A 14,433-nucleotide genomic window follows, 5' to 3' on the forward strand; every position below is an offset into this window, starting at 1 on the left:
ATATGCTATGCTAAAGCTAAACGCACCTTACCCATTCCTCCTCGAGCTCACTCCACACGTAAACTAGGGGCGTATATGACACTCTTAGGGAACATTCCCCTAGATGGCATCTGCAAAGCAGCAACTTGGTCTACACCACACACGTTGACAAAACACTATTGTGTAGACGTGCAAGCAAAGCAACAAGCTAGTGTGGGCCAGGCTGTATTAAGAACACTTTTTCAAACCGCTGCAACAGATACAAGTAGCCTCCCCTAAGGAGGTAACTGCTGTATAGTCTATGCACAAGTATACAGTCTACAGCTCGTATGCCTTGAACGGAAATTGCTACTTACCAGTATGCATCTGTTCTCTGCTTGTAGAGCTGTAGATTTGTATACGCCCACCCGCCTCCCCGGATACCTCTAACTGTTCCAGTACTATTCTACTTAGATACATTACACATGGACATCCTTTTCGATTTCTTACTAACTCCATCATAGCCCTCCATGGCAAAACAATGTGGAGATGGAGTCGATGCACATGGGCACTATCGTCCTAAGGAGGAGTCCCCTACCTCGTGACTACAAAGACTTCTTCCAAGACAAAAAAAAAAGTGCAAACATCCGAGCCCAACACCAGATGGCGATCTATGCTCAAGTATACAAATCTACAGCTCTACGTGCCAAGAATAGATGCATACTAGTAAGTAGCATTGTGTGTGTGTGTGTGTGTGTGTGTGTGTGTTGATCGTATCACAAAAAAGGATCTGCATGGTCTAGTTTTGGAAGAGATACGAGTGTATTTCTCAGCCACGTACTTGAGGGAGTTGCAATGCATTTCTGTTTAGTATGTTTATAGATTCCGTAATAATCCTTTTTAACCCCTTGTTGTTAATCTCTTTTGATGTAGAATGCAAAACCCATTTTTTAAATATTTGTGACAGGTCTCACCTAAGCCTTCAACATTTTTCCTGCAATTGATATCCTGAGTCCTTTTATGGTCGGGCTTGATAGCGCAGCTGTCACCAGACAATTATGTGAGCATCACTCGAGAGGGGATTGCCTTCCCCTTCCTGATGGTAGCCAAGAGTATATGTTTAATAGGGCAGAAGTTGTGCGTTTCAACACAAATATTGATTCCCCTCCACACAAATATTGATTCCCCTCCACACAGTTATGCTCATTTTGTTTATTTATCTCGCTGCCGAAGCTTGAACCTTGAGGGGCACACATGACATTGTAATGCTGTTTAACCCCTTCGCTGCGGCGGGAATTCCGCCGCAGCGCTGGGAGGTGCGGGGGGGCAGCGCGGTGGCGCTGTGCACATGACGGAGCGGCTCCGTCATGAGCCACGGTTGAGCTGTGCTCATGACTGAGCGGTTCCGTCATGACTCCGCCCAGTTGCGTTGTCCCCCCGCACAGGCGGGGAAACAGCGCCGCGTGGGCAGAGCGGCCGCCAACGGTCGTGGCATGACGGAACCGCTCCGTCATGAGCACACGGCAACCGTGGCTCATGACGGAGCGGTTCCGTTATGAGCGGGGAAGGGGTTAAGTGCCTTAGCATCTAAATAGCTTATGTTTTCTCTGGCAGCCGCAGAAATGGAAGGAGGGCAGTCATTAACCTACATGGATTTTTAGGTCTTGCTTGACAATGCAATTGTCACATTACCTTTTTAAGCTACAGAAATATTACTGTACAGTTGGTGGTCTCAGCCCAAATGCATATCTATTCCTGTGCAATTTACTTGTAATGCTTCAAATTACCATACAACATTCCTTTAAAGCCAGCACTGTTGGCATTACCAATGCTTGTTCTGACATGATGATGATTAATGTACACAGACTTCATATATTGGTGTATTTCCCCAGAGGAAAAAGAGAAATTAGCAAAAATTTGATTCTTCTTGCTTTTCAGGTAAAAGTTGAAGATGTATATAATAACCTCTTAGCTGCTAACTCCACTTCAATCTTCAGGTCTCATAATGAGGTCCCCTTCCCTCTAAGCTAGAACCATTAGCTTTTTTCTCCCCACTTACTGGAGATCAGGTGCTTATCTTAATCGATTCTACTAATTCGGGCTTCCCTTTAAACCCATGTCCTCTAAAAGTAATACAATTGGTTCCTAAAACGATATCCGTGCATTTGGCTAACATATTAAATGAAATACTCAACTCGGGCTACTTTACTAAGTCTTGGAAAAAAGCTTCTGTAAGGCCATCTTTACCCATTTTGACCTTAGCAACTATCGGCCCATAACACGTCTGCCTTTCTCAGCCAAGATAGTTGAAAAAGCCATGAATCCGCAGCTGGCATCTTTCATAAACACCAATTACTTGCTCGACCCTACCCAGTTTGCGTTCAGGAGCAAGCACAGCACTGATGCTCGATTGTGGCATCTGAGGACATAAGATCTATACAAAGGTGGAAATAAAATAAAAAAAATGCTGCCTTAGTTCTAGATCTCTCACCGTAATTCGACACGCTCAATCATGACCTTTTGATCAGCCGTCTCCATTCCACGAGAATCAGTGCAGCGCTGTACATCAATATGCAGCTAAGACTTATAAACAAACTGCAGATCCTGTAGAATGCGGCAGCTCTAATACTGCTCGGTATTCCCAAGCATCAGTCAGCATTACAGTCCCTTTAAAGAGCTACATTTTGTGCCTATTAAAAGGCGCATTTAATTTAAAGGCCTTATGCATGGTCTTCAAGGTACTGCACAACTCTACCCCTAACCATCTTAATCACAAATTTTCCTGTTAATTCCGTACAAGTCTTTGAGCTCATTGGCAGCCAATAACGTAATTGTTCTTAAATTCAGGAAATTCCATTGTGGAGGCAGAAGCTGGGTATCGGCACGAGCAAATTTAGGAACACTCTTACTCTTAAGCTGAAGGAAATTACAGGTCTTCTCCAATTTAGGAAAGCATTAAAGACATGGCTGTTCTGCCAATAGATCTCTTTAAATGTTTGATTACTCAACTTCTGTTTCTTTTTTCATACCCTTAGGTAGTGGTAGCGCTAAGACTGCTCTGGGCAATATAGGGCTTTATAAATCTACATTTTGTTTCAGAAAAATGGTGGAAGTGGCAGGAAATCTTATTAATGTATTGTAAAATGACATCAACAAAAGGTTTGCTTTGCTAAGCTCTGCCTGTTACCAGCTTTCAGAAACGCACAGTAATAAAGTATTTTTCATAACTGTTTTTGCAATTTTCTTAGTGGTAGTGATTTTTCTCGCCGTTCTACCTAGTAGCAGTTTGTGGAAGAAAGAGGCGTGCGACCTGTGAAGGATTCCAGAAAGCTATACTTTTCTTAAGCGGTAAAATAGTGAATTCAGCAACATGTCATTTGTGAAATCAGAAAATAGTGAAAGTAAGGCAGGAAAATGGAAAGTGGTGCAGTGTTTTCATCTAACATTTTACACGGTAGTAGAATAAACAAGTAATGTACTCTAATGTCCGTGAGGCTTTTCCGTTTATAGGGAGAGAGAGGTAGTATTTATCCGTTACCTAAAGGCATATGATAACCTAAAAACATCAAAAGAGCTGCAGTGTACAATGATTTTTCTGCATCATAAGATCCGAACTGATAGTCATATCTATAGAATATTTTGTCCTGCATGCGAGGACGGTGGAATCCTTTTATGCAGTAAAAAAACGTCATTATCCTTATTGTAGAGAAGATATCATTTTCCAAACTGCACGGCCAATCTCTTTTCTGGTAATGACCATATAAAAGGCAGCATTGCTGCATCTAGTGAATACTGTTGTAGAAATTATTCACATACATCCAATTTTAAAAAGGCGTCCTGGCTGAGGTCAAAAATTTGTGTTGCATCCACAGGAGTTTGACATCATAGGTACCCCAAAAGCTTTTTTTGTAGTCAGTGAATAATGTGACAACCTTTTTCTCAGCAAGGATGCATGTTCTGGCCAAAGCCATAAGGTCGGCTACTTGTGCGGAAGAAGCACGAGATCGGCTTCTGCATTAATTAACTTTGTACACTGTACATTCAGCATAACCAGTAATTAAAATTACAGGAAGTGATGAACCATCCTCATTAGAGAGCTTGCTATTGGTTATTGGTGGATCATTGAGATCAATATGGGGTTTTGTGACATGCTCAGTGACTTTAAGGAAATTATGGGGTTCTCCCTATTTGGAGATGGGCATCAATGATGCCAGGTTTAGGGTGGAACAGTGGACAAGAGTAATGTGAGGTAGCCCCACCCAAAATGCGAATGCCACAGCTGAGTGCCCCTTTCGTTGTTACAGCCAGGCCACCCCTGAACCCTCATTGCTTCACATTGCTAAGAGAAAACTTAAGATGAAGACTGCAAGACATATACCCTGCCTTCAAGGAAGTAAACATTGCAATGAATTGACGACATGGACCCTTTTGGTGTGGAATTTCTGATTGCTTTTAATCTTATTGCTACTTTAATGACATATTTAAATGTATTCATGGATATTTGGAGTGCCTATTCGAAACCGTTATGTATTTCCCAACAGAATGGTTGACGTATTGAATCCAACATTGAATGTATGTACTGATTTATGATCTCAATTGATACTTGTTATAAAATTCAAATTAAACTTGTTTTAGATGAAACTTACAAACCTTGTTGTGCAAGGGATGTTCTAAAATTCAGTTTTTCAGCTCATTCGATCAGCACTTCTGCTTGGTTGATGGAGGTCTTAACATTTATCTTTTAATATCTTATGGTTATGCAGTGGTTTGAAAGCAGTGACTAATGTAAATCACAAAAGGTAGCTATATACCTTTTTTTAAAATCCTCCTTGCTGAATCATTCCCTCATTTGATCAGTTTATTTTTCAAGTGAATATTTTCATTGAAGGGCAAGATATTTGGCAGTGCAAGTGGTTGGCGACCTTTTAATAGTATTTAACATAAAATGTGTTCAATTAAAAGCGAATTCCGAATTATTTAATGACAACAGTGATCTTTTCCTGTTTATACCTAGATGGAAACGGCAGTAGCTGTGTAAATAAAACGGATGTTTCAAATAACTGTACGGTTTTTGATGAAGTTTCACAATGTTCTGGTAAGTATCAATTTATTCCATTTCAAGATCCATGATTTATGCTGCTTTTATTAAACACTGAATTTGCTTTGAGTGTAATCTTTTCAGGTCAAGTGTCTGTTGGTAACCATATACTGTGAGTAATCTTATGGTAACAGTCAAACAGGACATCTCTGTACCATTCCACCACATGATATTGCCAGAGAGGGTCTGGCTTCCTGTGTTTATCAAGTATAAAACATTTCTGTCTGGCATCTTCTGAGTTGTTTTGCATACTTGCGACTAAAGGGTTCTCCATCATTCAAACTTTTCTAAATACATTACATTATTTCAATTAGTTGAAAGGGTAGCTGAATGCTTAAAAACAAAACATTTTTTTAACATCAAGGAGTTACCTTTTTAGGTCTGGCTAAAGTTGTTCACCTCATGTTGGCAATTGTTTACGAAAGTGTACAAATAGCAGTAGTACAGAGAGAGTGTGGCCTCTGGGTCACCCTTTTGAGCTGTTGTCTTTCATGCGTTTTTCTTGCTTTACCATTACTTGTAGGAACTGTCCATATAACTCCATGGCATTTAATAGATGGTTACTTTGTCCCGTTTGTGCAGAGCCGGTCCTTGCTTGGATAACTGCCTGGGTGGAAAGAAATTGGACTCCCTCGTTCATGCCGGTGGATATAAGGAGGCAGCAGTCACTTTTGTGTTGACTGATAACATCAGAGCCGTGATTAGTCTCTGAACACAAACATTTCTGCACCTCTCAGCTCATCTGTATCCCTCATGGGCTAGCTCCTTCCTGCTGGTGTCAAGCTGTTGGATGGAGTTGGACAGGGAGTTTTTGGTGTGTGGTCGTAGTGAGTGAGATGGGGAGGGCAAGGAAGCTGACTGAGTTTAAAAGAGCTCCCGCAGCACGTTAAAAATGATTAAGAGCACTTTCACCTGAATCTCTGGAGCCAAGGGAGTGGGACACTGCTGTTTCCATGACCCTAAAGCAGACCGTTCAGTGTGCCTCTCTACAGTTTGGCACCCTTGACCAGCTCACCAATGCTGAAAGCTGGCCTTGCATTTGTGTTCTTGTGGATCAAGAAGTCCTTTTATTATACTTTAGGATATAAGCTGTTTGTGTTGAGAGCTGGTATGTGTGTTTTTTGATATATTTACTTTGCTGACACCCAAACATTTTAATTGCTGGTTTATGGCTTTTTGTTTAGGGCATGCGTGATTTTTGGATGCCTTAAACATAATGACTATGCAATTCAATGTGCAAACTCATTGATTTTACTTATATCATGATATCATGTCGTTGGATTTACATTTTTTGTGTTCTCGTTTAAAGATGTGCTTGTACATAGACTTTTTAAAAGATGCCACAAAAATGCTGCCCATTTGTCAATGTTATCTGCTATAGAATATTTTGCACTGTATGTTTTTTCATTTTGCCACTTACAATAAGAACATCGTCTAACTCCCTTTTGTGATGGTTTTCTTCGCGGGTACAACTTAACTCTGCATATTGTTGTAACCCAGGATAATAATTCACGATGGAATTTTATTTCTAGAACACAGTCGCCCAACTGTTATCAAATACGTCTGCCTAACAAAGAGCTAGACTTGCTAGCTTTTCTAATGCGTGTTACAACATCTAGTCACTCTGCCTAAGACTGAACATTCCGGCTAGCCAGATAATTCAGAATGCTGTGCTTCAATGTAACTTGCTGCTTTTATTTTCCACTATGTCACCCACAAGACTACGTTGAGACTGTTTATTGTTTCCAATAGTATTGCCTTCTTATCTGAATGTAATCTTGGGGGGGGGGGGGGGGGGTGTTCCTGACCTCTGAACCAACCCCGTCCCTGAATTGACCATCTCCTCCCTCCGTGATGTGTTCGGCATTTCACTCTTGTCATTGTCCTATCCAGCCATTTTAATACCAGTGGTCATTTCTGACATCACTATAATTTAGAGGTATACTAGTTCTGTATCTGTTAATGATTATCCTCCGACTTCTGAATGAACAATTGTTTAGTTGTTTAGTTCTTGTCTCTGTCATTATTAGAACTTATCCCTTACTTTAGTTGATCTTGACGTGCTCATCAAAATAGTGGTCTACTGTAAGAAGTTATGCAGCCAGCCTATCTCTAGATATTCAAAGAAGAGGGAGGGATTTTCCTGAATTCATTAAAGATTCATGTGACAGATGCAATTATTATAGGTAATAAGGATTTCCTTATTTAAAATTACAGATATCGAAAAAACTATGCATTTCAGACCAACCTTTCAAGAACACCTTCACTAGGCACGTGCAACCCGAATGTGAAGCTGTATTTTAAATTGTCTGCCGTTTCAAAGCGATCTGTTTGGTCATCCCTAACTGCTCAAAATGCCACTCAGTAGCTCATCATTGATGGCCCATTTGTACTCTTCCCATATGCATATTCTTGTGATCTTGCACACCTGGTTGATGCATCGCCTTGAAACTGGGGTGCCATATCTTTTGTGCTATGAGTAGAGTCCTTGACTTGCATCCCCATTCTTTATTGAAGTAGTGCCTCATTGTTGAATTGTCTGTACAAGTAGTTCCTTGTCCTTCAGAACTGGAAAAATGATTTCAAAGCCAAAGTCACTGCCCTGAGTTTTAATTTCTTTGCAATATGACCTTTCTTTTCAAGACAATTTGAATCTTCAAATCCACAAAATGAGCAGGAGGTGTCTGTGACAAGTTTGTTTCACTAGAGATTCCTGCATAGTAACTACTTTTATGAGATTCATCTGGTTTGTTCATAATGCAAGGATTACAGTGCATCTGCCAGCAGTATCAGCCTGTGTCCCTAGCTCCCTGTTGGCTGACAGATTGGTCCTATGGATATTCCCTCAATGGTCACACGTGTGGTTGCATAGGTGGAATTATCCGAATGCAGGAAGCCATTGATCTCCGGGATGAAAATATTTTTCTCAATGATGAATTCTTGGTGGGGGAAGAAGCCACTTATCAGCTGACTGTTTAATCAAAGCAAAGGTCTGATGCATAGTGTAGCATATGACGTGATCACGTTCAGGGTAGAGGCACAGCAGAAAATCTTCATTCATTCCATGCATAACTTGCTGGCTGGTTACCACTTTCTACACAAACTTTTCAAACCGTAATGATTGATGATTTAGAGCAAATACCAGTAGTCTGGATAATTTAGTATTCAGAGCTTCTTTCTCAGTTGGTTGAAACATCTGTTGTTCAAGGCATGTGTGCTGTAGATACACATGCTTTGCATAAGTCAACCATCTAGTGTTGGTGTCAAAGGATTATAATTTGTTTTTGTTCCAAGAAGTTTTCTTCAATTCACGAGGCTGTGTGACTCCTCCTCTTTGTAGTACTGCGCATGGTCATCAACGCCATCTTCATATAGCTTTTTTCTGCTGACCGGTTCGGATTTAGTATCTCGCGCTACGGTTCGAGACTCCTTTCGTCCTTTGATATCTTTCGACTGCATTGTTTTGATCGATATACTATTTCGCCTCATACACCCTTTCCATAGCAGGTCTTCCTTAGCGTACGGGCTGCGCCCAGAAGGGCAAAATCTCTCCATTTCACAACGCTCTTGGAGAAGGATGTGCTAATGGAACGCAGTCCTTTCTGTTTCTGTCGAAGTGTCACTCCAAATACCCTCACACCGACCAATATCCTGTTTGTAACTTATGCCTCTCGCCTGAGCATTGAAGATGCTTATGAGGCCTACAAATCCTTTTGTAGTAAGGACTTCCTTAATACGTACATACATTGTTAAGTTAGCATAACCACGTTAGAAGTTAGAAAGCCATCTTGCTGCTTTTGCACACGACACTGCGTTCACATGTTATTGCTTAAACAAACTGCTGACTCGAGTTTTGCCTCACACGAGAGCAATCTGTTGTTACCATCCTGAGCTCTGCGCAGCGACCTTGGTCTGCACACGATGTGACAAACAGTCTGAGTTGTTAGACAATGCATGTTTTCCACTCTAGGTTGATCGACCCACTATTTAGTCATAACACACGAGCAGCTGCACATACCTGAAAGTTGGTGCTTTTAATATCACAGACATCATGTTTATTATTCAGACCGAAGACGAGCCTTCCTGCGAGAAGACTCCTGATACTCCTGTGATGTGATTTCACTAAGCTGATCTTTGAGGTATGGGGTCCCCTATTCAAGCCTAAGAGACCTTCTACTAGCCTAATAATAATATTAGCTTCTTAATACAGGGAAGGTGGTAGTATCCACTGTCATTATAATATGATCACCCCTTTTATATTCTATGGTATTGTAACTATGCTGATGGTTTTGATTTTAATCATTTGTCTGCTTGTATTAGCCAAAGTACTGCATCTTAAAACACGTGGTCTATAAAAATAAACTCTTTTTATTTACACCGTGTCTCTGTTGATTATTGTTGTGGACTGATGTGAGAATAATATACGAACAGGTATTTCCGATTCCCACCATTCCTGAGAGTACACTAAGTAGCTTGTTCTGGGTTGTCTTTTCATTGGGATCTCTGAGCCGAATCTCGGATAACGAATGGGACACTTATGCTAGCCGGATACTGGGTTCTGGGTTCTGAGGTGAGTTTCTGGTACACCACAATTCACTGAGGTCCTGGGGTTCTACGCATAGTTCTGTGTATAAGCAGAATCCCTGCAACACTTTCGTTCTAAAAAGACTCTTTGGGACCAACATGCGAAATGACCGGAAATGCAGCGCAAACAAGCGGATGATGTCCCCGGCATCTTCGGTCGACAAGAAGAGGAGGAAGAAGCTTTAGCGGCACAGGTGGAATCACTTTCCATCCATTATTCCGAGTCTCAGAGGATGACTCCACCATTCTTCAGCCAGCGCAGAAACAACGGACAGTGAGTACTTTTACCTCTGATCCTAAGCCCAAACAATCGGTTTCCACAGAAATACCTGCTCACGGGCAGTCACTGCAGACAAGCCATGGCGCACACCGAAAACGTGCCTTGGAAGCCGCTTCGAAAGTTCGACTTACAGCTGGGGCCGCCAGCTCTTTTACATCCAAGGCCACACCTCGCTCTTCGGTCTCGGCACCGAAACACTCCATATTTTGGAACCGAATATTCCCTCATCAAAAATAAAGCTTCCACCACCGAAATGCTTCGTTTTCAGACCGAAATCTCCTCCAGCGCCCATTCTCAAGCAATTTCATCAAAAGCTCGATCCATAACAGACTGCAAATTCAGCCTGGAGCAAAGAAAATAATGATAGAACCACCGAAACGGACTTATAAAAAACAGAGTTTTGGGGACGCATTGGACATTCCTGTTCAACCTGTAAAGAAGAAAAGAAAGGATGCTGAAACTAGTCCATTGCACATTCCCATTCCCACTTCACCTATACCACAAACACCTCCTATACTACCTCACTCACAACATTTGTCTGAGGCAGGAAACCTATTCACTCAACCAATAGTGGAGGAACATCCGGATATCCCAGATGATGCACAACCAGGGGATTCTTGGGATGATTATGATATTGAGCCTCAAGCTGACACTGACCCAGACTGATATCCCACTCGCCCATCACCACCTGATGATGCCTCTGCTTACCAGGATCTAAAAGTACATGCAGCAACATTCCATCAGGTTCCTCTATATAAAGACTCAATAGTCACTAGAGGAGGATTTTCTGCTTGAGACTTTGTCAAATGCAGAGAGGGGCACAATACTTTTTTTTTTTTTTTGGAACTTGATCATTTTTCATGAACAAACAGCAAAAACATAAAAACCGAAAGGAAATGGAAAAAGAAAACGGAAAATCAACAGAATAATAAACATACATCACCATTGAATCTTATCAATATTGACAGTCCAATCTGTAATACAGGTTACATACAGTGCATATTCTGCCTTGTGCCACCCTACAGTGAATAACAATGAAATCACTGCTTGACCAATAACGCAACAATGCTGCATTATCGTAGTCTTCCTTTTCCCAGCTGTGATGTACTTCTTGGGAACAAACAGGCAATTGATGATACAGTGTACCACTGAATCATTGTACAGTTATCACTCGTAACGTGCCCTCCAACCACATCGTCACCCCTTTCCAGTTCGATCCTGCTCCTCCTGTGGGGCTCCTGCAGCCGCTGTCTCTATCAAATATTGTCTAAAAGGTCCCCATATGTCTTTGGGTGTGCATTTCACAGGCATCAATGCGTTGTAATTGTTGGATTGAGTAGAACAGTACGCTTAGTCAGTGTGCCATTCTGCCAGAGTGGGCATGGGATCCCTCCTCATGGCAACCCTACGTTTTGCTAAAAGGCCTATAGCCGCAAGCTTGTGCACTCACACGGTGTTATTGGGTGGCCATTTGTCGCCTCATATTTATAGTTACCAACTGAACGACTGGTCAATGGTGATACTTCTCATGTAGTGTGACAGCACAGCAGTGCATTCATATATTATAAAAAGCAAATACAGACAGCGCCGTGAAACCCTGCAGCTCCACCAGGCCCCACAACCGGAACAGAGAAGGCCCCAGATGTCCGCACACAGCAGCAATGATGTCAGCAGGAGCTTGCGAAACCAAACTGCTGCAATAGATTCAGGCTTGTCCTGCTCACCCTCCGCAGGCCAGGACGGTACTCCAGCAATCCAGTCGCAGCCAGCGCCGAGCTCAATTAGGCCCCGCTCTCCGGTGTGCCGCTGCCCTTGCCTCGCCGCTCACTCGAACGAGGGAGGTAGTGCTCTGGGGAAATCAGCTGCTCCCGCTTATGTGACTTTCAGGGGCCACAAGAAGGGGGTGTTGATTTGGCGGCCCCAATCTCATGCTGCGGGGAGCCGATTGTGGTTCGCTGGCAGCTGTCCTTACTACAAATGGGGTTGCTCAGGGGAAGTCGACGTCTCAAGGGCCCTAGGCCATGCAGTTTGTGTCCTCCGGGCGTGACGGACCCCGTACCTGGCTGCGCAGCCCCCGGCAAGCATATCTGCAGTTTCCTCAGCAGCTCCAGGCAGTGACTCCTCTGGTCGCTCACCGCAATCGCCGCCAGCCAGCACAACGGCCCAGTCCACAGCTCCGGTGGAGCACGCGGTACTATGCCGATCCACACACATGACCTCAGCGAGCCGCAAGATGGCCGCCACGGTCTCTGCCACAGCGAAAGTGCGTAGGATGTCGCCGCCTGTGCCTCGTTGATTGCAGAGCCTCCAAATTTTCAGAGGCTGTGCACCACATCTTCAGACGCTGATGCTGCCGTACCTGCGATATCCGGTCGATCAGAAGGTGCAAATATTGCAGGATAGATGTGGCGACTGCCGGAGCTCTCTTAGGCTGCGGCCATCACGTAGTCAGGCTAGCCACACCCCAGGGGCACAATACTTTTTAAAGATCGTTTCAAAGCATGGGTAATCATTGACAAAAAGTACAAAGCAGCACCATCAGACCTCATTTTTTTATAAAGGTCAACTAACCCCGGACTCTCTAGTAGTGTCCAACACAAGGAAAAGAGCGAATGCCCAAACAACTGGAGATTAACCATCTCCAGAAAGAGTCCCAAGCTCATAGATGCCTCTGGTAAATGAGTTGTGGCACAAGCAGCTAATCATTGGCATACAGCCAGGCTTTGTTAGCAGGGTATGACCGGGTCCACTGGGAGGAAATAGAGGGGCTCCTCCAACACCTCTCAGAGGAGCATAGAAAAGGGGGTCGGGAAATAGTAAATGAAGGTAAACTTATTACCAACAATTCTAGTAAATGTGCACTGGATGCAGCCGACACTGCTGCTAGGGATATAAACACCAGTATGCTATTACGTAGACACCCCTGGTTAAGGGTGGCAGGAATTAAACCTGAAGTACAGCAGGCCATACGAAATCTCCCATTCGATAAAGAACATCTTTTCGGCCCTCAAGTGGACACAGCTCTTAAAAAAAAAAAAAAAAAAAAAAAAAAAAAATGAAGGACACTGAGGTTGCAAAATCAATGGGCGCTCCACAGACTAACACATAACGTGGTTCTTTTTCGTAGGCCCAATTGCAAACAAGGTGCAAAAACTGCTACCACCGATATCTCTGGGTCACAGTGCAAAAACAAGGGACAAACCTGTATGTCTAGAACCTTCTACAGAGGTTTTTTTACAGGAATGTTTAAAGGAAGAGGCAGAGGAAACAATACCCCTTACTCAAAAGCCAGTTTCACAAGTGGGAGTTTGCAGAAATAGACCTGTTTTGCAACAAAAGAAAATCCTAACTGCCCATACTTCCTAAGCAGGGTATCCACACCTTCAATCCAAAAGCATTGCTCTGTGGATAAGCTGGTCAAGAATATTTACATATGCTTTTCCACCTCTGCCACTACTTTCATTAGTGGTCAGGAAACACAGACACCCCTCTCACCATGATATTAATAGCTCCAACATGGGCTCTATAACCGTGATATCGCATGGTATGGTCCGTCATTGTAGAATATGGTTTGGTATATGTCATTGTATAGTATGACATGGTATGGCCCTGTCATGGCATAGTATAGCAGGGTATTATATCATATGGTCTGTCATTGTATATTATGGTATGGCCAGTCCTTGTATAGTATTGTATGCTATATGGCATGCTAATGTGTGGTATCATATAGCTTGTCATCGTATATTATGGTATGATCTGTCATTGTATAGTATAGTATAGTATAGTGTTGTGTGGTGTGGCATGGCATGGTATGGTATACTATGGCCTGTCATGGTATGGTATGGTTTGTCATTGTATGGCATGCAGTGGAATGGCATGGTATGGGGTGGTCTGCTATTGTATGGCATGGCCTGTCATTGTATAGTATGCAATGGTATTTTATGGTATGGCCGATCAGTGTATGGTATGGTATGGCATGTGCTGTCACTGTATGGATGGTATGTCACATGGATGAATACATCTCCCACCCTCTTTAGTTAACCATATTTGTTGCAATCTACATTTTCCAGCCTGGTTTAGACATGGCCCTGTCCTCCCTCCACCAGTGGGTGACTGTCTGAGCTTTTCATATAGACGGCGGGCTGTGACTCAATTTTTATTTACGGGACCACAAAGGGGACAAAAACAGGAGGCTTTACTTTGAGGGTGGAGTGTTGTGAACCACGGAGGGCCTTCCCACCGACTTCACGAAGGACACAGAAAAAATGTCTGTCTGAACAAACGTGAATGGACCCTAAAACGTCTGAGCATATGGCCACAAACAAAGGGTTCCAGCCCAATCATGACGTATCACCCAATAACACTTACTACATAGTGATTTAAAGTCTGACACTTGAACAGCGAAACTATATGCATCCCAGAATGCAAGGTGCTGATTGCTTAAAAAATCAGACTGGCTGAATGTGACAGGATGTGGCGATGAGCACATTCCACAATCACAGCACATGAAGTA

General features: G+C 42.9%; 1 protein-coding gene across 1 annotated transcript in view; it reads left to right on the plus strand.

The window, feature by feature from the left end:
* The window catches only part of CD164 (CD164 molecule), a 206,463-nt gene that overhangs the window by 37,722 nt on the left and 154,308 nt on the right, over positions 1–14,433 (plus strand). The window contains exon 3 of the mRNA XM_085611194.1: positions 4,973–5,053. Within this exon, the coding sequence (XP_085467320.1) occupies positions 4,973–5,053 (81 nt within the window). The remainder of the gene's footprint in view (positions 1–4,972; positions 5,054–14,433) is intronic.

The sequence above is a fragment of the Triturus cristatus genome, chromosome 6 (assembly GCF_964204655.1).
Source record: "Triturus cristatus chromosome 6, aTriCri1.1, whole genome shotgun sequence".
NCBI classification, from domain to species: domain Eukaryota; kingdom Metazoa; phylum Chordata; class Amphibia; order Caudata; family Salamandridae; genus Triturus; species Triturus cristatus.